The 25,276-nt window shown below is 46.7% G+C and overlaps 1 protein-coding gene and 1 long non-coding RNA gene across 2 annotated transcripts in view; one reads left to right on the plus strand and one right to left on the minus strand.

Annotated features, from left to right (window-relative positions):
* Positions 1 to 2,036: 2,036 nt before the first annotated feature.
* The window catches only part of LOC140214049 (uncharacterized), a 32,761-nt gene continuing 9,521 nt past the window's right edge, over positions 2,037 to 25,276 (minus strand). Inside the window, exons 2-4 of the long non-coding RNA XR_011890966.1 lie at positions 24,179 to 24,266; positions 8,984 to 9,158; positions 2,037 to 2,241 (exon numbers count right to left, since the gene is read on the minus strand). This is a non-coding gene — a long non-coding RNA (uncharacterized lncRNA). The remainder of the gene's footprint in view (positions 2,242 to 8,983; positions 9,159 to 24,178; positions 24,267 to 25,276) is intronic.
* Positions 9,232 to 23,732, plus strand: LOC126539516 (gastric triacylglycerol lipase-like). Its single transcript, XM_072285523.1, has 9 exons — positions 9,232 to 9,257; positions 10,661 to 10,766; positions 12,636 to 12,879; positions 16,856 to 17,006; positions 18,009 to 18,178; positions 20,449 to 20,511; positions 20,603 to 20,721; positions 21,935 to 22,003; positions 22,782 to 23,732. The coding sequence occupies exons 1-9, from the start codon at positions 9,232 to 9,234 to the stop codon at positions 23,046 to 23,048; spliced, it is 1,215 nt and encodes a 404-aa protein (XP_072141624.1). The 3' UTR covers positions 23,049 to 23,732.

A 25,276-nucleotide genomic window follows, 5' to 3' on the forward strand; every position in this document is an offset into this window, starting at 1 on the left:
GACGAGCGCTGACTCGTTCGATATAAGCGACGCGAAGACGAAAAGTGGGCGAGGACGGGATGGCAGAGCGTGCCTACCGTGACGAAGCAGGCGCGGGTGGGCACGCGTAGACGCTCCGGACTATCGCCACGGCCATGACTGACTTTGCGCGTACCGCGAGAAGAAAAATAACTGCGGCTTTCTTTTTTTTCTGATAAGCACGATAAGAAACGAAGTGGCTTACCGGTTCGTGTAGTCGTATAAGCTTATTCGTGCGAATTTAAACCTGAGATCGAATCACCTGCTTTTTTGGGGGGACGTAACTTTTTTTTCACTCTCTCTCTCTTCCTTTGCTGTCCGATTTTGCACGAGCATGTTTACCGGCGTCTTCTCATTGGAAATTTCATATGTGTATGAATGTTGATCTCTTTGACATTGTTTGCTTGTCATGTACTTACGTGTTATTCAAACATCTTCTGATGTTCTTTGAGGACGCAGTAGACGGTAAATGCGCATTGAATGAAGGTAAACGTTCTCGTGCGCAATGCTCTCGTGTGTTGTGATTTGTCCGACGCTGTGTTCGGACCAGCAGTGCCTACGACGACACAGGGCGCGGGGATTCGCCTCCCATCTTGTTTTTGCAGGTTTTCCTGTGCACCGGGCCCCCGCTCGTCGCAGGACTGGCATACTTGCATTTATAAACATGTTCTCTGCCACTTTAGCTGCAAACATCTTTCGTTGGTAATTCTTCAAAACCATTTAGAAACAAGTCGTTCTCGTCATCACCGCTTATTTCACCTTTAACGGCACGGATGGGGTAATGTATAACGGGGGAGAAGTAAAAGAAAACAAAAGTGAACATTTGTTTTCGTACGAAAATAAGTACAGTTATAAATCTGAAACAGTAAGCAAAGTACGAACGCAGCAGCGTTTCGACAGTCGTTTTCTCAAGTAGTAGACTTAACACTAGCGTAAGAAAAGTATTTAAACTTGCGGAACGAGGATTAGACACAGATTGCAGCAAAAAGTTTATAGTTATCAGTTCCCGAATGTTTTTAGCATCACGCTCAAAGACAATCTGTAGACTGTTGCTAGAGTGTTCATGGCTCGGGCCCAACGTTCCACTGTTTCCTCCTCGGTGGCGTACGTGAACTTCGTTTTGCCCATCGGCATTCATAACCAATAATTTTGCCTGTCGTCGAAGCCTCAATAATCTTCGTGATTTTCTTTTATTTTTTTTGCTGTGTCTAATCCAGCTGCATAGCTGCGAGGCGACTCGCCTGATCCCTTTGTTTTGTGCTCTGCCAACGAAGACAAACTAGCTTCGTTCAAGGACGCTCCTCTGCCTCGCTCTACGCGCTGGTGATGAAATTGCGTTTATGTATTGCGCGAGAAAAGGAACACCACTGAAGAAATTACACCTATGTGGGTGGGTTGGTTATGGAAACACCCTCACTGCACCCTTGTTCGTTTGGTGTAGTTTTCGCTTCTTTGTTGGATAGTCGTCGACCCAGCAATTACGCTACTGCGTCGAAAACGCAGAAGTGCTGATTCGGACGTCAGAAATGAGACCATTCATGCCACCGAAACTTGACGCGACACTCTCGTGGCTCCACACAGATCTGATGCGTGCCGTGTTGCCGAAAGCCAAGTATGCGTTCAGCACTCGACGGCCCAAGAGAGTGGGTTGCCCTGGGTTTATTTGGCAGCTGTCTGCGACGCCGACGTTGCGTGGCCTTCAACCACCGTACTTGCGGCTTACTGGGGCGCTCTTGAGTTGTTCGCGAGAGCACGTGACCACCACCTCAGCGTTTCACACTTGGCGCGTGTTTGGACGGGCCGCACACAAAAGTGCTGTAATCATTATAGTGGCGCTATCGGGTAATTGCGGCTTCGCACCGTAATTATAGAGTTGACAGCTACCTCAAAAAGCGGGACACGAAATTATGGTGCCAGCGCCACTTTAATATGAAACCTTCGGCGCGCACATTGAGCAAGTTTTCAGTGTTCCTGCACACGTGTTCGCAAGAAACCGGGGTAATATTATCGAGTGAGTGTGTGAGCGAGTGAGTGAAAACTTTATTGAGCTCTAGTAATTGTGTTTTTCTGCGGCTGGGGTGGATTCTTCAGGGGAGTCTTCGTCCTTGTGCCACCCCAGAGGTCTTCACCCGCTGCTTCGTTCGCCCGTTCTCGAAATGGTCGGCTGCCCTGAGTTTAGGGCTCCGCTGGCCCCTGCTCTCCGTCGTGCACGCTGCACTAGACCTAAAAAAATTTGAGCAACCATTCTTAGTGAAGATAACGTGTGAAGGGCTGCAGAAGGCGCGTTGAAAAAGCCACGCCATCTCGCGTTATTTCCTGTATTAAAATTAAATTAAACTATGGGATTTTACGTGCCAAAACCACTTTCTGATTATGAGGCACGCCGTAGTGGAGGACTCCAGAAATTGCGACCCCTGGGGTTCTTTAACGTGCACCTAAATCTAAGCACACGGGTGTTTTCGCACCCATCGAAATGTGCCCGCCTTGGCCGGGATTCTATCCCGCGACCTCGTGCTCAGCAGCCCAACACCATAGCCACTGAAGAACCACGGCGGGTATTTCCTGCATTTATGCAGTAAAGCAATTAATTACTGTTTTAGTAATTGCTCAATTACATTAGTGGGTCCCTAACTGGTAACCATAATAAACTATATTTATGAAAGAAGCAATTGTACTCATAATCGATTACTCTTTTTCTGTACAAGACTGGCCAAGACTGGCCACAGGTATAAATCATAATCATCATCAAAACGCGGCAATCATCTCAAAAAGCTTGTTAGCATTGGCGCGATATGCCCCGCCCTGCTCTTGTCCAATCCCTCATTGTGGTTATGTGCCACAATATGGAAATCATCATCGTAATCAACACGCGGACACACTTTTTAGGCGATCCCCCGTAGTTGGTATGTGCCACAGTATGGGAATCATAATCATAAACGCGGGGCAATCATCGCAAAGAGCTAGTTGGTGTTGGCACGAGGAATGTGTATGTGCGGTTGTGGCCTAATTATTAAGTCATACAAGCCCAACAAGAGCTGAGGTGAGAAACAATCAAAACTCTGATGTGCGCATCAGCCCTTCTTACATCGGAAGCCAGCCTGGTTCCGGTTCTTGCAGCTCACGCACTTGAACCATTCTGCTTAGAGACTCGCGAAAGTAACTCCTTATTGGCCTCACATCCGGATCGGCATGACCGCAATCGGCCATTATTAACATCCAAATACTATGTAGGCTCAGAAACATTTATCATGTCAAATAGCATGCCACCGTCATTATCGAATGGTAAATATCTAATGCCACAGCTACCTATGGGTAAGTCATCTTTTAAAGGTCTTTGAAGCATATACAAAAAAAATGTAGCATCTCCAAGAGTGTATAAAAACGTCTTCAATTGTCTCAGCTAGGTTTCAAGCAAATAGAACAGTGATTGCCCCAAAGTATCACCATTCCCTTTTTCTTCCTTTCTTTCTTTTTTTTTCTATGTATGTCTTTACTTCTGGCGTATTAGTATGGAATTTGTATATTGGATTTCTGTGTGAATTGAGTAAATGCAATAAATTTAAGAAAGAAAGAAGGAGGACGTCTAAGCTTTGCCTCTCAAAGTGAAACGAGATAGCATTCGAAGGTCCTTGGTCGCTTCTCACGCTTCCAGACAACTGCAGCGTATGTAACCGTAATGTTTACCGGTAAACACTGGCGGCGGACGCTAAACACAAAGGCGAGCTTTCCGGTAGAAACGCGGCCTCTTGCGTGGGCCGATCCCAGAGGTAGTGCACAGCCGCGCCAAAAAGATTACATAACTTTCAGGTTTTTGTGTAAGATTTAACATAAAAGACGTGCGCTGCTGGTTTTTTGTTTCGTGACGTTTGTTTGTGGGCTGTCATTCTCAAGCTTCTCAAAGGGGGGGGGGGGGAAGTGACCCCCGCTTTGACCTTGTGCACAGCGTTCCTTTACTCTCAATTCAACACGCTAACACAACTTCCTTCGTTTCCGCAACCTCCCGCCTCACACCCTCTGCCCTTTAGAAGAACCCCACCTATATATACCGTGGCGAGGAAAGCGTTTGTCACCTCGAAGAAGACAAGTCCACTTGTCGAAACGTTGGCTCCTGCATTCACCTTGTTGGCGTTTTGATCTTGGTCAAGAATGTAAGACAAAGTATGAGCAACTTTCATGTTAGAATGGTGTGGCAATATAATCTGCATATACCGCATGTCATATGGCAAGGCGTAGCATATACATATTCTTACGGAGAGAAGAGAGGCTTAAGTATATTTACAGGGCATTTACAAAGCATTCACTGGCACACAAGGTGGAAGACAGTACGCGTGACATCAGCGACCGTCGTCGTCTTCTGTACTGTACTCGGCTTCGTCTCTGGGTGTGCTTGGTAACATGACCCCCGGTGGCGATCGTCTGAGTGGTATTTCTTAAGGCAGTTGACGTGGGCGACATTGGTGGAAGGTCTAGACATGGTGTAATCGAGAGGCGTGATTTCATATGTGACGTCGGTCATTTGGGTCAAGACACGGTGCGGGCCAGAGTAAGGCGAAATCAGGTTATCGTAAAGGGAACTCGCCGTGACGGTGTCCAACCATATCACCAGGGTTGAAGTGGGCATCACGGTGGCGGGCATTATAGAAGCGTCGTTGCTTTTCCTGCAAAGCGATAAGGCATGCACACGTAGGTAATCTGGCGTGCCTCTACAGCTTTGAAGATGGCGTCACGGGGTATTCTGGCGATTTGTAAAGAACGGCGAGAAGCAGCGTGTCAAATGGCAGCCCGCGATTTTTTGCTTTTCGTCCAAGAGATAAAACGGACAAAAACCCTAAGAGTCATGTCGGGAGGAATTGTAGGCAAATGGTACGAAGGGCAGAGCGACGTCCCAGTCATGATGGTGGAGAGAAACATACATAGCAAGCATGTCTTTGATAGTTCTGTGAGGCCGTTGGTCTGATGGTGGTACGCCATTATCAGCTTGTGATGTGTAGCGCAGGAGTGCAAGATGTCCTGAACAAACTTTGATATGAAATAGCGGTCCCAGTCTGTGAGGAGCTGTCGAGAAGCGCCGTGGTGAAATATAACGTCTTCGAGGAGAAGTTGGCGACATCGGCTGCACGGCTGGTTGTGAAAACGCGAGTGATCACGTACCGAGTCTTGTATTCGGTACCGAGTCACGTACCGAGTCCTGTATCCACTTATTGCCGCAGACAGACAGCAGGAAAGGGCCAAGGAGGTCAAGACCAACCCTAAAGCATGACTCAGATGGTATATCAAGGGGTTGAAGGCGGCCAACTGAGAGTACAGCTGGTTTCTTGTGGCGCTGGCATTGTTCACAGGAAGCGGCGTAACGGCAGACGGAAAGGTAAATACCGGGCCGAAAGAAGCGATGCGATAGATCCTAGAGACTCTGAGGTGAGGTGCGGTAGGAACATCGTGTGCACAACAGTGTATGAGTACTCCTGGAGTCGTAGAGCCCGCCGAGCGAGACGTCCGGTAGGACCCTTTGGGATGAACGCCAGCATATGGCATGATGGTCGGTGATAATTGTGAATGGCCGGCCGTACAAGTAGGGGCGAAATTTACCTACTACCCAAACGAGGGCAAGCCACTCGCGTTTAGCAATAGAGTAATTGCGCTCTGCTTGGGATAGAAGACGGCTAGCGTACGCAATAACATGGTCGCAATCTTGCTAGCGCCGAGCGAAAACAGCGCCGATTTCATGACCGCTGGCATCGGTGCGAACTTCCGTTGGTGCGGTCACATTAGAATGGGCGAGAAGTGGTGGTGAAGTGAGCCGCACGCTAAGCTCAGCAAACGCAGTAAAACTGCGTCTTTCTTGAGAAGTTCTGTGAGAGGACGTGCAACGTTAGCGAAATTGCGTACAAACCGACGGAAGTATGAGCAGAGGCACACAAGCCTTCGAACGTCGTTGGCATAAGTCAGCACGGGGAAATTTCCGGGTTCCCGGGTTCGATGCGGTCGCCAGAAGAATCGACAAGGTGTCCGAGCACAGTAAGTTACCGGCAGCCGAAGTGACATTTTGATTAATTGAGCGGATGCGCAGCCTTGCCGAAAATATAAAAAAAATGTCGAAAGGCGATCGAGGTGCGTGGCAGTAGTGAGAATGCAATAACGTCATCGACGTAGCACAGGCAGATTGACCCCTGAAACCCGTGAAGGAGAGTGTCCATCATACGTTCAAATGTAGCTGGGACATTACATAACCAGAACGGCAACACGTCAAACTGACAAAAGCACTCAGGTGCAATAAAAGCGGTCTTCTCACGGTCCATGTCGTAAACTATAAACCGCCTGTACCCGGTGCGAAAGCCTATCGAAGAACAATATTTTGCACCATATACACAATCGAGGGCATCACCTATCCACGGCAGCAGAAACACGTCCTTTTTTCTAACTTTGTTGAGATGACGATAGTCGACACAAGCGACAGCTGTCGCCCTTCATTCTGGCGAGCATGACCGCGGAAGCCCAAGGGCCACGAGAAGGCTCAATGGTATCTCGGGCAAGCATCTTGTCGACTTCCTTCCGTATGACTTGGTACTCTACGAGTACGGGAGGCTCGGTAGGGCCGTCGGTAACTCGGGCTATCGTCGCCGTTGTGTATCCGATGTTTCATAACGGACGTTTGACCCAATGGCCGGTCATCGAGATCGAAAATGTCCCGGTACGAGGCCAGAAGGCAACGAAGTGCGTCCGCATGGTGGGTCGGAAGGTATGGAGCGATCATTGTCGTGAAAGGTTCTAATACTTGGGTTGTAGGGTCCGAACCAACAGATGTAGGCGACGCAGTATCACTAGTTTGTGCAGAAATGTGGTAGTCGCAAGTCGGAGCCAAGGTTGCAAGACATATGCCCTGAGGTAGCACTTGAGGGCATAGGCCGATATTCACCACAGGAAGACATGTGGCATTGTCTCTTATACGGATGACCGTGTGGGGGAATGCGACGTTCCGCGACAGGACAGGGGCGTTGGGCAACTCGATGTAATCGCCGTCGGCAACAGGTGTATCGGGTGAAACAGCAACATAGATCACGGCTCGGTGAGGCAGGCGAACGTAATCGGTGGAACATAGTCGACTAGGCATAGGATCAGGAGGATCAATGGCATGCGGTAGGGCGAGTTGGACAACAGCCGCATAGCAGTCAATAACGGCAGAATTTGCCGACAGAAAATCAAGGCATAAGACAATTTCGTGCGGATCCACAGCTCCAAGACGTAAAACAGAAGTACGGCGTCCGGCCGCAGTGGCACGGGCGGAACACATCTCAGTGACAGCTGGAATTCCACCGTCGGCCACGTGGACGACAGCGAGCCGGGCAGGAGTTAGGACTTTCTCTAGGCGCGTACGGAGGTTCGAGTTCATAGCCGATATGTCTGCTCCTGTGTCAGTCAGTGCTATTACAGGTATACCGTCCACGTCCACGTTGATCAGGTTGTGATGGCCAGGTAACTTAAGCAGAGGAATTTCGGGTCGGGTCGTCATGGCAGGCTCACTTCTCGGAGCTGCGCCCGTTAGTTTTCCAAGTATCGACGGGAGTAAGAAGCAGACGGCGAGCGACAGGGCACAGGCGAGCAGGAAAGACGTAAGCGTGGCGAAGGGGAGCGGTTTGGTTATACGGGCAGAGATGTTGGAACAGTGTCTTTCTTCGATGTGTGCCAGCGGGTGGGGACTACCAGGCGGGCGCCTGGTATTTCGAAAGTTCGGCCAAGGCTGCGAGTTTCAAGAACTGCGACAATGGCGGGAATTGTGTTCAACGCGTCCACAGCAGAAGCAAACAGGCCTGTCATCAGAAGTGCGTCATTCTTCCGAGTTTCGATAACGAGTACGAGCGTACCAGCGTACGAGCGTATTAATATATGCGGGAATTTGCGTTCTCGGGGACGCCGGGGCCGGACGCCGACGCCGACATCGGATTTTCTGCGAAACGGGGTCCTCAACGTTCTCGCGTTAAAAGCGGTTGTGGCCTAATGGCTAGAGCAGTGGGTTGATGCGCGGGTGGCCGGGCTTCGAATCCTGTCCCCCGGACGCGCGAATCTACTCTACGAGAACCCGACCAGCGACAGAACGACCAACCCGGAGCAACCATGGAATCGTAGGCAAAGAAAGTATCGCTTCAAAATGATTGGTCTTACAAAGAGAAACGCTAACTTTGTATCAGTGGACTGCGCGAGATGTGCAAGATGGCTCTAAAAGATGTTCCAGTTGCTCGTTGAGCCGATAAACATGAAAATGATAATCCCGAGGCATTTCCTACGCAGTGAGAGTAACGGAAGATTTACATTTTCTTTCAGAGATGATACACTTGACGTGCAAAGTTAATTGGCTTTTGTGCAAGGCCGCCAGCAGCCTTTCCCTGTGCTGGAACCTTATAGTTTAATTTATAACAGCGGACCTACTGGCGTTCTGGAAGCCCTCTAAAGCCTGCTTCACTGTCTGGGATGATAAATTTTTAATAGATAGTCCCGACGCATTTTCTACGCAGTGAGTACGAAGGAATATTTACATTTAGCTTCATAGATGATACACTATACGTTCGATGATAACAGACTTCCGTGACAAGTTCGCCAACGACCTTTCCCCATACTAGTATTCATCGTCTGATATAACAGCACAAACCACTGGTGTGCCGAAAATTTTTTAAGTTTAACCTACTACCTGAGAAGATAAGTTTTAAAGAGATAGCCTCGAGGCATTTTCTACACAGTAGGCGTAGTGAATTGCTTAAATACTAGTTTCATAGATGGCACACCAGCCGTGCGATAATAAGGGGCATCATTGTGCAAATGTGCCAACTCCTTTTCCTTATATACTAGAACCATATCCTCTACTTAATAATAGCGGAACTTTCGGTGCTCGCCTGAAAACACAGAATGGTGAAATAACGTTATCAGTCATCGTACCGCGCGCATAAGGCGTCTACTCAGAGCAGGTGACCCTGACCTCGTTTTCGCTCCTCTGGCCGAGAGGCGCCTTTATGTGCCTTCTCTCCCAGGGTCAACATCGCATCGATGCCTCGCGCAATGTCCGAGCTCAAACTGCAGGTGGGAAGACTGATGATCGTTGGCTCCGAGCAATGCTTGCCCAGTCGCCAGGAGAGCTTGCCCGGACCCGTGCGCTAGAAGAGGCATAGACAGCGCATTCTAATAGTATATGGCAGGAATCGTGCTCTTTGAGAACCTTAACAAGAGATGTGTCGGGCTGTTCCCGCGAGGAGGTTGGCCGTTGGTCTTTCACCGCTGCTATGCGTAAGTCTTCGACGGCCTTGAAAAGCTTAGAGGAAAACTTTTACAATTGGGCCGAAATCGAGATCCCTGCTCAAGTTGATGTGAAACGCAGAAAAGCAGTTACCATTTATGAGCAATTCCTTAACCGACTTCAGGTTCATTGTACTTGAAGGGGCTATGTACCAGGAACACTTAATCTAAAATGTAGACTTATAAGATAATTTCTCACAATTATTTTCCTTATTTTTGCGGTAATAGGTTGATTAGTATTAAAACCTACAACGAAGGTCACAGTTCCGTTACACCCCATCGCTGGTGCATCATCGTGACGTCACAGAAATCAAAGAATACTTTCGTACTGGTCTGTTGTGACTCCCTGAAAGTTGACTCCCTGAAGCTTGCTGAGCTCAGTCTCCGGCTCTTTTATAATGAGATGCAGTCCGATAAGAATTTAACTAGGCTCGAAGAGATGCCGTCAATATTCATGACTTCAGCGCGAGCTGATGAGAATACTTCAAGGCGATGTTGGCACCCATTTCGTTTTTGCTTCTCTTGTATCTCATCAAGCCTCTCACGGTAAGAATAGCTTTTTTTTTTTGCTATTGAAGAAGGGTGATTTAGTAATGCAGCTTAACTTCTTTTTCTGTTTAGCGTCCCTTGAATAACACAAAAGCTACTTTGGTGACAGTTGCGCGGAAACGATTTATTTATACGTTTATTTGTTCTCTTGTCCAAGTTGGAGCTTCAGAAAAAGTCGCAGTTTTGCCCGAAAGCCGAAGCATGGATTGCGGTAGCAAATTAGCAGACAGCTATGCGAAGTAAGGATTGTAGTTTTATCGGCCGTATAAACTTCGAAACATTCGCTTAATTGAATTAACAAGCATGGTGTCAGCGCGCACAAGCAAGCATGAACAGATCCCACTCGATAAGCGCGGGCAGTCGCTGTCAAAACGCCGATGTGAGCAAGAGCGGCAGCAGCAGCGAGCGAAGTGATTTCCGTGGGGTTTATCGCTTCAACGCAAGAGCGGCGAGAACAGAGTGCGCACAAAGGTGGCACTAACGTTAAATCTTGCTAGACAGGCGTCACTTCAGTATGTTCGGCTTCGCTTATGCAATTAGAGCGTGTACCTTAAAGAGAATGTTTAGAAAAGTAAATTACTGAACATATTTCTTTCGCCACCTGAGAATTACTATTTGTCGCACAAGTAGCGTCCACCCCTTCTAAGTATCCCCACAGGCCGATCTGCGCTGCATCAACTGTGCATTGTCTTTAACTGCTCGAGCCAATAAAAGAAAGGCAACGTACACGCCTACTAGCATTTCTCGTTAGCGTATGCCTGAACTGGCTCGTACAGCCAGGTTGCAGTGATGGATGTGTGTTGCGCTCGTGCAGGAATGCCGTGCTCGTGTTTCTGGTCGGCGGCACGCTTCCCTCTTGGCGGGCAGGGGGCGCCCTCGCTCGCTTGCTGCCCAAGGACGCTGACGCCGAGAAAAGCATTGTGAGACCCTTTTTATGTTGACAGTTTCCAAAAGAGACAGAGAGAGAGAGAGAGAGAGAGAGAGGGGGGAAGGAATGAGAGACAAGGAGGTTAGCCAGAGTAAGTACCAGCTGGCTATCCTGTTTTGGGGAAAGCAGTTAAATTAAATAAAAGGTAAGAGAAGAAACAAACAAAAAAGAATAAAGTGAGAAAATTCACACAATAACGCGATGGTTCGCGCTGCACCGTTCAAAGCCTGTCGCACAATCCAGAAGCCCTTTAGCTCGGGCCCAACTCCGACGCGGCCTATTCAAATACATATAAAAGGCAGGAGCGCTTTTCTGAGGTGGACCGATTTTAATGAAATTTGTTGCATTGGAGAGAGAAAGTTAAGTTCTAGTGACTGCTGGAAGCGGAACTTCGATTTAGGGTCTGCATTTCAATATTTCGCCTTTCGGCAATTTCGATTTCTATTAGATTTAGGGCCGCACCACTGCCAGTCGGTGCGGTGATTTCGGTCTCAAATTCTTTGTCTCAGTATATTGCGAAATGAAAACACGAATGTGTATAACGAATTTATAACACGAATGAACACGAATGTATAAAAATAAATGTGTGTGCTTACCTTTCGTCACAATGAGCACCCATGAAGACAATAAATGTGTCCGTACCTTTGTTCGAAATTCTGTGTGACCTAATAGAACTTGTGTAGATAAACTCTGTGTCACCTCTTTGTAGTCTGCTACACTATTTCGCTGGTCTACCGCCTTCACAGAGTGCAATGGCTCATGATTTTTTTTTTACACTCACTCCATATATGGGACCCAACTCTATGTAGGAGCACTTTAAATGTCTGAGTTCACTACATGTCTGAGCTTGCACAAGTCAGCACACGTCAGAACACACTCATTGCACCAAAGGTGTCGGTTTTGTAAAAAAAAAGACGTCTTCCTTAGGTGACTAGACCAGGGAATCTGATGACTGTGTCTCGGCCAATCATAACTTTCCAACCGTTGGCAAAATCCCGCCCATGACGTCGCACCGTTTCGCCGGAGTCCGCCTGCAATGTAGCACGACCACCCACTGCGTACGAGGCAACCGCGTGGTAAGTTGGGAACCTGAAGTCGACGCAGTTCCTAGGGAAGTCCTCGTCGTTGGCCCCTTGCATCAGTTGGTAGGCTTCCAATACACGAAGGTGAGCTTGCAGTGAGCTGGGAAGCCTGGCCTTCATGGTTGTTACCGCGTCTACAGAATCCGTTGGTCTTGGAGCTTCTTTGTTGACCCGTCAACAGGCAGCGCCAGGGCTGCGTCGCCGTCTGGGCTGGCGCTGATGAAGGCGTTGCCTTGCGGGAAGCGCATAAGGAATGCCCTTTACCGTTTTGAGACACTTCCATCGAAATGCGGCCGCCGCGGCAGGGCTTCGATCCCGCCACCTCGTGCTTAGCAGCACTACAACATAGGCGCTAAGCCACCACGGTGGGTTAGATACAAACAAACATGCATAGATAGATAACCCCCCGAAAAGTGCGTGAAGTACCATAAGAATGCTAACGCATAATTATAATAAATTTATTACCCAAAATTGTGCAGTTAATTCTTTGGCACCTTGTACGCAGTACGACGTTTTGCCTAATTTCTCACATTGCTTCTTCGATGTGCTGTGTTAATACTATGGTGCCATAAATGGCGCATATAATTGATGACAGAACAATACAAGCAGGGATCACTAAGAGGAGCAAGGGCACAGAAACACAGAAAAACACAGGCACACCGCGGTGTCTGCTGCATTTCTGTCTGCTTCTCATACGCAATCCAATATTTACGAAGCAGCCATCCATTTAATTTAAAGTAAACTTTCGACCAACCTTCGTTGGTTACGCTTTTGCGCAGGAAGAACTGATTGAGGCCCGGGGCTACCCCGTCGAGTCCCACCAGGTGGTGACCCACGACGGCTACGTACTCGGCCTGTACAGGATACCACGCGGCAGAGTGGATATCGAAGAGGCTACAAAGACCAGTACAGGCTCGACCACACCTGGCTGCGATGGCGCCAGCAAAGCCCCCATGCTGCTCATGCACGGGCTATTCGGCTCGGCGATCACGTGGGTGGCCAACTACGCAGACCAGAGCCTCGGTACGGTGCACCTGTGAAGTGTTTTGTATTTTGGTGCGGAAACCAAAGCTCTTCCATGTTGTGGAACTGTCCATAGACAACATTTTCTTTTCTTTGGTGGCGGGGGGGGGGGGGGGGGGGGGTGTAGAAGGAAAACCGGGACCATGGGCGAACAGCGTTCGGGCATACTGACGGTCGCGTCATTTAAAGACAGTAAAATTATTTATAACGAGCCCCTTTCCCGAGCGCAATAACATCAGAGCTAAGCGCCAGAGTATTGAACCAGAACCTCCAACCGGAACTGAACCAGAATCTTACGATGCCTTCTCCCTCTGGAACGAAACCGAGAAAAAAAATTGTTTTCATGTTTAGGTGGGCGCATCCATGCACAGTCGTACCAGTGTTTCAACCACATTACCTCATTTGTAATGCACGCGAGGCCTGCTGTCAGTTTAAGAATGGCTGCGACGTTCGTGCGGTTTTCAACGTGTGACAGTCGGGTGGCACGCACGTTGGTAATACGCCCGTGAGTGCCTGATACAGGCGACCGCGGAATGGTCCTCCAATGGTGGAAAAGCTCGATAATCGCGGAAACGAATCGCCTTCTAGTTGGCCGGTTGCTTACGATCACACTGGTATGTAAACTCAATTAGGTGCGAGGGAAATGATCTGCTGACTCCGACGTACTGCTTTTGAGGTGTGGTTCCCACATTGTGATTCATCTGTAACTAATTACGACGAGAAGAACAAAACACGTACCTTTCTTGAGTTGTTTTCGTGCAGCTAGGGAGCACCAAACAATTCGAGCAAAATAATGTTATGCCATTTACCGGCAGTTAGGCTTTACAACAGAACAAACTGATTTCGTTAAACTGGCACAGAAAAACAGAACAATAATGTTGCCGTTCAGTACCCTATTAAGTACGCACTGTGAACTGTGCTAAGCAAGCAGACGACAGGTAACAACTTTCATCTTGTCGCCCACTGGTGGGGGGTCAGTTGTGGGGAGGCTCGACATTCTGCCGTCCCCTGGTGATGTCTTCCTCCTTCCTCACATGGCTTTTGCCTCTCCTGGAATCCGACTTCCCCGCGGGGCAGATGCGACGGCGGTAGTCGGTAGTTGCGCCGTAGTACGAGAGATGGCGCGCGCGTTCCGCTGCTGATGTAATCTGACGGCTGGGATACAGGGGCGCACGAGAAGCTAGCGCAGTTTTTCTTCTTTTTTTTTTTCTGTGGTAACTGGGTGCGCTAGCGGTCGACGGGGCACTCCGTGAGACCGTCCCGCGGACGCCTTCCCGTTCACTCGTATGCGCTAGCTAGGTGTGCCGATTTTATAGAAGCTGCAATGAATGCCCCTTGATTTGTCTCTGCTACCGTGTTGGCGTTCCCTTGACCCAAAAGCACGCTCGCGAGCCCACGGAGTCACGTACCTCACCCTAGAAAGGTAGCAGGCCAATCTCGAAGCGGAATTTCAAAACTGGCACGATTGAAGAACTCCGGTGAAAACATTACGAAATGCCTTGCCTCCGTGGGAAATTTTACTGCGCAAACTAATCATGTCCTGGCGAAGAGTTTGACCGTCATGAGCAGTGCACAATTTGAATGTTTCTCAAGGGAAAGCTAAAACACAGTAGAGTTTGAAAAAAGAATAACAGGGGAGATATTGCAGTAACACGCGGCGGTTACCATTGAAGACAAAGACAATTCATTCCACGAACTCCCGCAAAGGAGCCAATTAAGCTAATTATAACGATAATTTTGTTTCTATCCATTTCCGGAACATGGAAATAATTTATCAGGGCGTATTGTGTATTGCACTGCGTGTTGCGTTTGTTTCTTTTTTCCGATATCAGGCAATGCTACTGTACTGCTGTCAAGTACATGGGGGCCTGCGGCTTTGCCAAACTGTCATTTATGACAGCTTTTACTGCCGGCCTCCAGTGTCGTGTACCCCACATCTGACACAAAGGCATTATTATTATTATTATTATTATTATTATTATTATTATTATTATTATTATTATTATTATTATTATTGCCTTCGGTTTCAATGGTCGGTGAAAGCGAGCAAGCGACGCCGTTCAAAACATACCATTGTCGGAATGAATTCGACGCGGCTGTTGACAACGTTCCCCTTACGGGAACAGCTCTTCGATGTTTTCGATGCCAGTCAGCCAAGCACCGTCGTTGTGCCGTCGTCGTCGTGCCGTTGTGTCACTGCACTATGCCGTAAGTTGTTTAAGGATACCCAGCTGTATTTAAGTCCTCTCTTTGGCCTATACACGATCCGGAACCAACCTCTTCGGACATTTGGTTTATCGATCAGACAGAAAAAGTCCCCTTTGCAGCTTTTTCAGCATCTTGTTTTGCGTCGTTTCGTATACAGGATGCGCCAGATTACTTTCACACACTTTGAGCGATAATTGTACCACTTATTTTTTTTTTTTTTACATTTCTCCACATAGTTTCGTGAAACATTTTTTTCAATCTTTCTTCTGCATTTCGACCGTGTTTATTTGTTTATTTTTCGGAAAATGGCACGTCCTAGGTCACATCGACCCGCAATCTTGTCATAAAGAGGGGCCAGACGCTCCTTCCGATGTCGCCGAAATTCTAAGAATTCACCCCAAGATTGTCCAATGGGCTCTCAAACGCGGTACACTTGAGGACGCAACCCACACTAGTCATTCTGTCTCTGCAGCTGCTCCCCACTTTAATAAAATTGTGAGAAAGAGAATCCGATACCAGTCACGGAGAAGCATCAGAAGGCTGGCCTTGGAGATTAATGTGTCGGTTGCAACAAAAGAGCCTTGCGAAGGGACCTCAAGATGTTCCAGAGAAGTTCCGAAGAAGACATTGGACTGACAGAATTGCTGAGAAAGGTATGATGGGGAACATGCCAGCTGCCGTTGGCACGGGCCGCGAAGGGGGAACGTCTCCACCGACGAGAAAGCTTTCGTGTTAGTGGCCCGTCACAACACTCAGAATTCTCGTGTACTTGTTCCGACGTCTTAGCTTGTTAATGTAGCCAGTCGGACAAGCTTTAGGAATTCCCGTGGCGGTGTCCGGTCTGTCATGGTTTTCGCCGAGGTAACCACCACTGGCACCATTCCTTGTGCGCATGTGAAAAGACGCGCAAAAATCGGCACTCACGCGTGCTTTAAAGATGGGCTATTCTAGAGCCTGGTTCGCTGCCCTCATCTCTGTCACACTTCGACGAGTAGTCTTGGACTTTGCAGCAGGGCGGTGCCCCAGCACAACAATGAAAGAGCGAATTAACACCACAGCTGCGGTGCCGCGCTCTCGGGCCCTACTTACTTCCAGCTGAAGAGTGGCCGGCGAGCTAACGTGAACTAAACCCAATAGACTTCTCTGTGCGCGGGCTATTCTTGAAAAGGAGGCCCGCGCCCTTCAGAACACCAGTGTGGTGGCCCTGAAAGCATCGCTGGAGCGAGCATGGAAAATAGGTTCTCCTGGGTATACTTTGTGAACCACGACTCAAGCGTACCCAGAACGTTTAGTGGCCTTCATCGAGGCCAAGAGCGGAAACATAGAATAAAATGATTTGTGTTATATTCCTAATATATCGTGTATATGTCATACAAAAGATTTACTGAGATATTTCTTTTATTCTCAGCGAAAATATTCCGAACAACCCTTGTGACGATATTTGTGGCGCATCCTTTAATTGGACATATGAAATGCAAGAAGCTTCAGACAAGATAACTCGAACTAGTGCAAACACTGATTTAATTCCAAGTGACATTTTGTGCGACTGCTCCTCTCAGAGACGCATGCAATACACAAGATACGGTAGACAAGACTCTTCGCTAATTGCGAACCACTGCAAACACTAATAAACTTCTCGAACGTAAAATACGCAACGAAAAACATATCCAGCAAGCGCTGCTGTTCGCGTTTTTGTCTCGGTGTTTCACAAAAACTAATGCTAGAACTGTGGGCCTCTGCTACAACAGTTAACATGCAAATTACATAGACAGTGAGTATCTTGATGGTCACGTGACTGCAGGGTACATACTGGCCGACGCCGGCTACGACGTCTGGCTCGCCAACCTTCGCGGAAGCACGCTTTCCCGCAAGCACATCAACATCGACCCCGACAGAGACGCCAGCTTCTGGAACTTCTCGTGAGTTGGCCTTAGGTTAGGTGCAGTACGCAGCAAATGAAACGAAACCGCCGTGTATTCAACGTTGTCGGTTAGCTGGTGAAATAGCATTTATTACGCAGAGCACTAGTGCCAGAACCATGCACATAAGTTTTCTCTTCTTCTGTGAAACCACAAGCCATTGAAGCAAATTACCAGTATAGCTTGCCTACCAATCAACTGAAGGCCTAAATGTCAATTTTTCACCGTTTCCAAACAGGTTATGAATTACCCGGTCTTCCCGTCTGAGCAATTAGGCATTACAGATTATCTACAATTCTTTCGATCATGGTTGCGCGAGGCGTTGCAATCGTTCCCCTTAATATTCGTCGTGACCAAAGAACGTCTAAACAAACTTGTCACTGTGATCCCGTCAATATTCGGGGTGATACGTTCACCATATCTGAAGCATATTTACTGTACTTCATGAACAGTACGTACAACTGTTGAAAATCCTTCCGTACGGCGCCACCTAAAGCCCATTATGCTTGCTTCTTTGATTACTGCAGTTCTTCGCGCCAATGAAAAAGCGAAGGCCAGGAATCGCACATGAACCCAACTAGAAATACCACTAATATTATTGAAGCTAATGCCCCCATGGAAAAAACACACACAGAAAAAGAAAAGTATGCGCGTATGTACTAGAAAACACACATTAAAACAATCCACCGCTAGCTTTCAATCGAGGGACATTGACGCCAAAAAAACAAAAAACCAAAATATTTTTTGTTAGAAGCACTTAATAAAGCACGCCGACTGAAATATTGCAACCGAAAACGCCGACCCTAATTATATAACCAATATATCTTGCTTAAACAAGCCAAAATGTAATTGTGGTTAGTTCGAATCATCTTTCGGTTCGCGACTCCCTTCACGAGAAACCCCAGCTGCCCTTTCTTTCACACCTATTCTTCCTGCTTTGGAATTTGCATTACGTTCCCAATCTTTTCCCGCGTGGTTGAACCCGTGCGCGCTTGCACTCAGGTTCCAGCAGATGATCGAATACGACGTTCCCGCCACGATCGACTACATCCTCCGGGAGACCGGGAAATCCAGGCTCGGCTACGTCGGCCACTCCCAGGGGACGCTCGTCATGTTCGGGCTACTGTCGGCGGCGCCCGCCTACAACGACAAGGTCACGCCACCCGACGATTGTCCGCCTAGCCTAACAATGAACCAGTTCTGATAAATCCTGCTGTTGCTGTAATTAAGAGGAAACTTTTTTTCTTGGTGCCAACCACCGACTTACTATTCAAATACGATTTACTATTAGACTTACTACTCTCCTTACACACCGCTGAACTGATTTGGACTTTTTTGTTGTTGTTGCGTTTCAGAGAAAAAAAATTCTAGCGACAGCAGGAATTGTAATATTGATCTAGGGCTCCAAATGTTGTACAAAAGTGTCAGTAAATTTGTGGTGCTTCAAAAATAGAAAAAAAGCGAAGCGCGAAGCTTAGAAATTTGTAACTCCGCACCAAAAACGGATATCGCCGTTCCGTAAACTGCATCTTTTAAACAGTGTAAATTGGCCAAATTTGATATGTGTTTATAACTTGCATGAATTTGCGACAGCGTTCACGAAGGTATCGCTCAAGCTCAACTAAAAAAATTGTGATGCTTTAGAGCATTGTTCTATAATACATCGAGTTTATCCGCTTCAGATGTTCCAATAAGTGCAACTCAGACAAAACTCTGATATAGGTATTATTGTTTGGTTACAGTGTGGTCAACTTGTTGCTTCTTTCTTTTTCGGTTTTCACGAATCTTTTTCTTATTTTTCATTTGAGGGCGGGAACAATATCTGCTCGAACCGCAGGTGCGTTTTAACATTTTCATTTAGATGCGACCGAGATTATAGGATTTGGTTCAATGAATGCCGAGAAAAAAACTATTTCTCCTTTGCCGTGTATTTATATAGGCGAGGTAAATTTTCGTCGTAATTCAAAGTCAGCCCCTGACGATCGCACTAACCAAGCCCAGCACCGATGTCTTCATGTAATTAAAGGGGCCCTGCAAGAATTTTCAACATAGTCGCGAAACGTATTTGTCAATAACGGCACTATTTTAGTATTATTTTGTAAAAAAAAAAGGTTTGAATGCGTCTAGCAGGAGCGGAGTTATTGGCTATAAAATATCGTCTTTCATCCCCGTCCACAGTGATCCCGTATTGATGGAAGAAGACAGAGAAGAGATTGATAGAATCGGAGTCATTGAAAGCGTATAATGGTACACGATAGCGGTTTTAAATAAGAAAGTTAAGATCGAGATCAGATAAGCAAGAGGCTAGATAGCGATATATGCAAAAAAACCTGATTATATCAAGCAGGCTAGGTTACTCTTTGCCTCCGCCTCGTTTTAAAGGGGATGTTAATAAACTGCGGGACTGTGCCACTGGAACGCTTCGCCCATAGCACAACACCGTGGCGCGCAATTAGGTTTCATTTCGAGTATTTACACGAACGACGTAAATAAATAACATATTTAAAACACAGCGCGAACTTTATGCACGTGCTCAGGATCGTCCTTGTGGGTGTTGGAAGTACCACAAAGGGGACGCTCTTGCTCCAAACTGGTTTGACGCGACATAACACTATCCCGCAGGTGGCCCTTTTCGTGGCGCTGGCTCCGGTAACCACACCGGTTCACTCGATTTTGATTGCAAAGCAGCTGTTGTTATCGATGTCCGAAAAGCCAGTGGTGAGTATTTTCAGCACTATATACTCGTAGTTGGGTCGCTTGGTTGAAGGTTATAATCTCGCAGGAACGACGAGCCAAGAGAACAGGTCTCGATTGCGAGTTGGGGGGGGGGGGCGAAACCGTTCTTGTTTGAATGAAATATCGCTGAGGCAAATACAGAGGCCCATGAATGAGAGGTATCTAAAAGCCATGACGAAGCCAGTATGAAAAATGTACGGATATGTAAGAGGAGGTTGGGTGATTGGAGGAAAGTGTGACTAACAGAGAGGATAAAAAAAATGAGGGCGTGTTTTTTTACCCCTTTCACTACCGCGATACAGATAGGCATCTCTCTATGTAGATGTTATATTGATATGAGAAATACTGTCTTGTAACGGCAGTGTGTCATGAGGGACGCTGTATGAAGGTGCTTATTAGTTATTTAACTAATAAGTTATTTAACGTGCCGCAGGCTGCCGCGGGCGCCCCGTAATCTCGGAGGTCATGCCGGGAAGCCGGGCGTTCGGAGTCATGCGTCACTTGCAGCGAGCGATATTGACGACATTTCTTTTTTTTTCATTTTTGTTATGAGAAGAGTCCTTTTCCTTTCATACACTTTTGTGACGTGCCCCTTCGTATTTTAAACGGAGAATTTTGTACGGAGGCAGCTGCATATCTACACTATTTGAAATTATACCTTTAACGCTGACCAAAATTTCGATGCAATGTTCACCTTTCCATGCAGTCCAGGTGGAGAAATTAATCCAGAGTCCCCCGCTGCCTCATAACCAGATCGTGCTTTTGTCAGGTACAAACCTGGAAGCTCTAACTGTGCGATTCGTGTGACGCATGGGATGGAACGAAGGTGCGGAGCACGGTGCTTAAAATGGGCGAGATAGGCGAGTACGGACCCGTGTGGAAGCAGATCGCGGACAGACTCTGCCGCGCGGAGGAGTCAGTGTCTTTCTGCGAGACTATGTGGAACATCCTCTTCGGACCGTCCGTCATGGTCAATAAGGTAAGTGTCAATTGACGATGGAGAAGCTAGGACGGCAAAATGATGAACCTTTGTTCCTTTACTGTGTGGTTATGCATTAATGTATCGAAGTTTGAAGGTTATCATTTCCCGTAGCACGTTTTTTTTTTTTTTTTTTTTTTTTCAAAGTTATGATCAGGCCGCCTAAGCCCAAGTGCTTGTGTGCGAGGCTGTGTTGTGCAGAGCGTCGTATAGGCGTCATACCCAAGCCTTAGAACATATCCATCTTGTCAGATATGTAAGCTGTTAATAATTCTTTAATAATCCTTTCTTTATTTAAAGAAGAATAATTTGTGGTATTTCTTTTCTTTTTTTCTTTATTTCTTTTACTACTACAGCCCTATTTTTATGGCATATTCCTCGTATACTGGTAGAACCATCACCTGTGTCCAATCAATGAATTCCGTTCTTTTATACGTGAGTTGGTCTGGGGAGATAGAGGTAGACAGTACCTCTTTTACTATATTTCTTTATGAATAAATAAACTGATTAATTAATGAGCAAGTAACTCAATAAATGAATGAGTAAATTAATAAACAAGTAGAAATGACAGCGAAACACAGGTTAAATAACGCCGCAACCGAGCGGTCACTTGACGTCTGTACCGCGCCGCTAACCGCGCAGTACACAAACTTCAGCGTGTTCAGCGTGTGTTTTCGCATACACATGAAAAAAAAAAAAACAATGCAAATGGGAGGTTTTGCTCCTACGATCACAATCTGTCACCTTTCGCCAAAAACGGAATACAGAACACACTTCGAAAAACAAGGAGACGTAGAAAAGACGTACAAACTTGGATATTTTGCGCGCATTCCAGTCATGAATTACCAGAGATCACTATTTCGATCCTACTTCGCAGAGCCGCTTTCACGTCTACCTGCGCCAGGTACCCGCTGGAACGTCGTGGAAGAACCTTCTGCACTTCGCTCAGGCAAGATTATACAGCCTTTGCTGGCTGCTCTGGAGGTCGAACACTCATTTAATATATATATATATATATATATATATATATATATATATATATATATATATATATATATATATATATATATATATATATATATACTCGCAAACCTGTTTGTGAATACTGTCATTGTCACTAAGGTAATCAGCGGCCTCAGTTTCTGCGGTAACCTAGCTTTGTTCAGAAATCACATGGTCATATCTCTCTCTCTCGTTCACTTCCGTTGTGCAGCTCGTCAAGACCGGTCGTTTCTGCAAGTACGACTACGGCGCAGCGAAGAACAAGCGACTTTATGGTCAGGTAAGCATCAGTCATATTACTTGTTTCACAGCTTTCCTGTAGTTTTCTTAAAATTGGTTAAAATTTTTCCTTCTGCGCGTTTTCTTACGAGACTCGACAAGAATTTTCGAGCATGCCTTGAAATCTACGCTGTGGGTGCGAGTACGCGTGCCAACTTCCTGCTACATTTTTCTGTTTCCTTCTCGATTGTTGAAAACTATCGCTGAGCGAGTCGTCGTTCTGTGATCGCTTCGTTCTTTACGCTTGAGTGTCTCCGACCGTTTGTTCTGTTCATTCATGTCTTTATATATATGAACTAGTACTCTTAGTTGTTTCTTTCTTCGTGTGAGCATTCTTGTGTAGTTGTGTGTTTTCTGTTTGACAGTTCATTAGCAGAGGAGGGCATGCATGTAAAGGTCTTCATTGTCGAGTGCCTGCACATAGTTAAGATTTATGACGATGGATTATTCTAAACAATGTGAGTGATTGTTCGCTTTGTGTAAACTGCGTTCGTTCTTTGTTCCAACAAGCTACTATGCTAAGACCTGTGCGCACCGACTTGATTGACCTTTTCATTAGGCAGCAGTATGTTTGTAGGTAAAAAGAAAAAAATTTAATTTAGCCCGGAAGTTATGTTACAAGACAAACAATTAGTATAATTTCTCACGTAGGTAAACGCACAAAAAATCCCTCTATCCTTCCCTTTCTTCTCATTCCCTATGCTGAGTAGCATGTACGCACTTACACGGGGCAGGGTTAACATTTCATGAAAGGGCATTCCCTCTCTCCTTACTCGCAGACCGTGCCCCCTTGCTATCCCTTGGAGAACATCCGCACTCCCGTCGCCATATTCTGGGGACACGGGGACACGCTCTCCAGGCCGCAGGACATCGACCTGATACGTTCCCGCGTCTCCAGCGTCGTTGTCGACGAGCGTGTCGGGTCGGGCCCGTTCAACCACAACGACTTCATCTACGGCGTCAATGCCAAGCGCGTCCTCCACGACAGGATCGTCCAATTGCTTCGACAGTTCTACAGCTTGTGCCGATCGCAATCTTCAGAGTAGACATCTGCGCCACTCCGCGACGATGCCGAATCCCGATGCCGGATCGCAAACGGGGTCGCATTGAGAAGTCGGCGAAGAGAGAAATATACCAAGTTCACGTATAGATCGGCAGGCTAACTTTCACAATTCCAAGTAGTTCACCGTGTCGAGGCTGGGCAAACCGCATAACGCCCAAAGTGAACAGAGGTTTGGGCCCCGTATTTTCCAAAATTCTTTATCGTGACTGCTACGATTGGCCATAGAGCAGTGATCATCTCGTCGAGCCAGTCACTGTCAACAGTGGCGGCCACTCAAACACCGGCCCATAAGAAAGTGATGTCACGCATTGGAATTTTGGGAATACAGGTCCGTTAGATCCTGTAAGATTATGCACACAGCTTTGAAATGCTAAAAAAAGTGGACTGAATTGAATAGAAAGTTAGCCCAGAGTCCATGGGATCCCAGAAAGCCTTTGGGATAACAGGATGGAGGCAAGAAAACGCAAGACGGGTAGCAGCGCCACTTCTGCTCATCAGCATCAGCTGCCTGTGACGACGTGGAGTTTATTGACAGCGCCTGCTCGGCGCTACCCGATTTTTGTCAATAAAGAAAGGCTACACTGTGCGCGAAAGACTAAACATCGTAGTTTTCGGGAACATCACCACATATAAAATATCGCAAAATATGGGTACGCACAGAGTGAAATCCCCGCACAGCAGAAATATAATAGGGCCTCAATTTTTTGTATAAACACCGCCGAAGGTCGTTGAACTTAAGAAGAACGAGCTGAAACACTGTTTACAAATCTTTAACTGTACACCATACAGATAAGGCAGTTCTGTAAACTGAAACTAGTAGGACATCTGAAGCGGATAGTTTTGATATATTAGATTGTGACTTAAGTAAAATTACTACGATGTTTACGAGGGTATTGCAAAAGTCCTGCTCAAAAATCAGTGCTATCGTTCATTGAGGGCGGAGTCTATTACATCAATTTTGTCTACTTTATGTGTCTCGATAGGTACATTTTATTGATCTTACGTTGTTGAGTTAGAGTTGTAAAGTTGGGGCTTCAGTTTACTTAAATTTAGCAGCTTTTAGTAGTTGCAGAAGATTGATGACCTAAATCATATTTAAGGCGAAAACCTTACATCGCTCTTGGTCCAGCGTGGATTGGTCCGGCGCGCTCACTGGACAGCAGTCCTCAGCGGAGCCCTGGACTAGGGGAACCGACCCTGTCTGAAGAAGACGGAAGACGCCATCAGAAGATGGAAGAAGCCGTCTGAAGACCGCGAAAATTACATCAATTTAGAGCATAATAAACGTTTTCCTCCTCCACCTCCTCCATTGTGCGGCGTTATGGCACCAAAATGCAAGCCAACTTGGAGCCCCAAGTTGGCTCCAAGATCCAAGATATGGTCGAGAGTATAACCCGTCACCTTTGGTGCGAGTCGAACCAGCGACTTATGGTGTTAACTAAGGCGAAGTTGATAAAGGCACTCGAACGTACGACCCAACTTGGAGACATGAGCCGGCCATAGCTCCAAGTTGGATTCCAATTGACATCGTGAAGGTCGAGAGTCAAACCCACTACCTACGGACACAGTCCATTAAGATAAAGTTAATTAAGGCACTCGAACCTACGACATGTAGTGTTAATTAAGACACAGTTAATTAAGGTGGAGTTAAATAAAGCACTCGAATTCGTGACCTTTGGTGGGAGAAAACCAGTAATAGGAAGTAACAACGCATTCGAATGAAAATGTCAAGTAATGTAAGGAATGTCTAGTGAGCGCCTACGCTCTCTGCTATCAATATGATATTGATGACGTCACAGTCGATTAACTAACTTTCTTATTTCAAATGCAACAAACCTAATCAACGCAGGTGCATGCATGCATGCATGTATGTATGTATGTATGTATGTATGTATGTATGTATGTATGTATGTATGTATGTATGTATGTATGTATGTATGTATGTATGTATGTGCGTGCGTGCGTGCGTGCGTGCGTGCGTGCGTGCGTGCGTGCGTGCGTGCGTGCGTGCGTGCGTGCGTGCGTGCGTGCGTGCGTGCGTGCGTGCGTGCGTGCGTGCGTGCGTGCGTGCGTGCGTGCGTGCGTGCGTGCGTGCGTGTATGTATGTATGTATGTATGTATGTATGTATGTATGTATGTATGTATGTATGTATGTATGTATGTATGTATGTATGTATGTATGTATGTATGTATGTATGTATGTATGTATGT

This window comes from Dermacentor andersoni, chromosome 11, assembly GCF_023375885.2.
Source record: "Dermacentor andersoni chromosome 11, qqDerAnde1_hic_scaffold, whole genome shotgun sequence".
Lineage (NCBI taxonomy): Eukaryota > Metazoa > Arthropoda > Arachnida > Ixodida > Ixodidae > Dermacentor > Dermacentor andersoni.

What these genes read in the sequence shown, in the direction of transcription:
- LOC126539516 (XM_072285523.1), top strand. Translation starts at nt 9,232, where the DNA reads ATGTGTCGGGCTGTTCCCGCGAGGAG. An exon ending in CTGACGCCGAGAAAAGCATT is followed by an intron (nt 10,767 to 12,635) that starts GTGAGACCCTTT and finishes GCTTTTGCGCAG; the next exon opens with GAAGAACTGATTGAGGCCCG. An exon ending in CGTCCGTCATGGTCAATAAG is followed by an intron (nt 20,722 to 21,934) that starts GTAAGTGTCAAT and finishes TCCGTTGTGCAG; the next exon opens with CTCGTCAAGACCGGTCGTTT.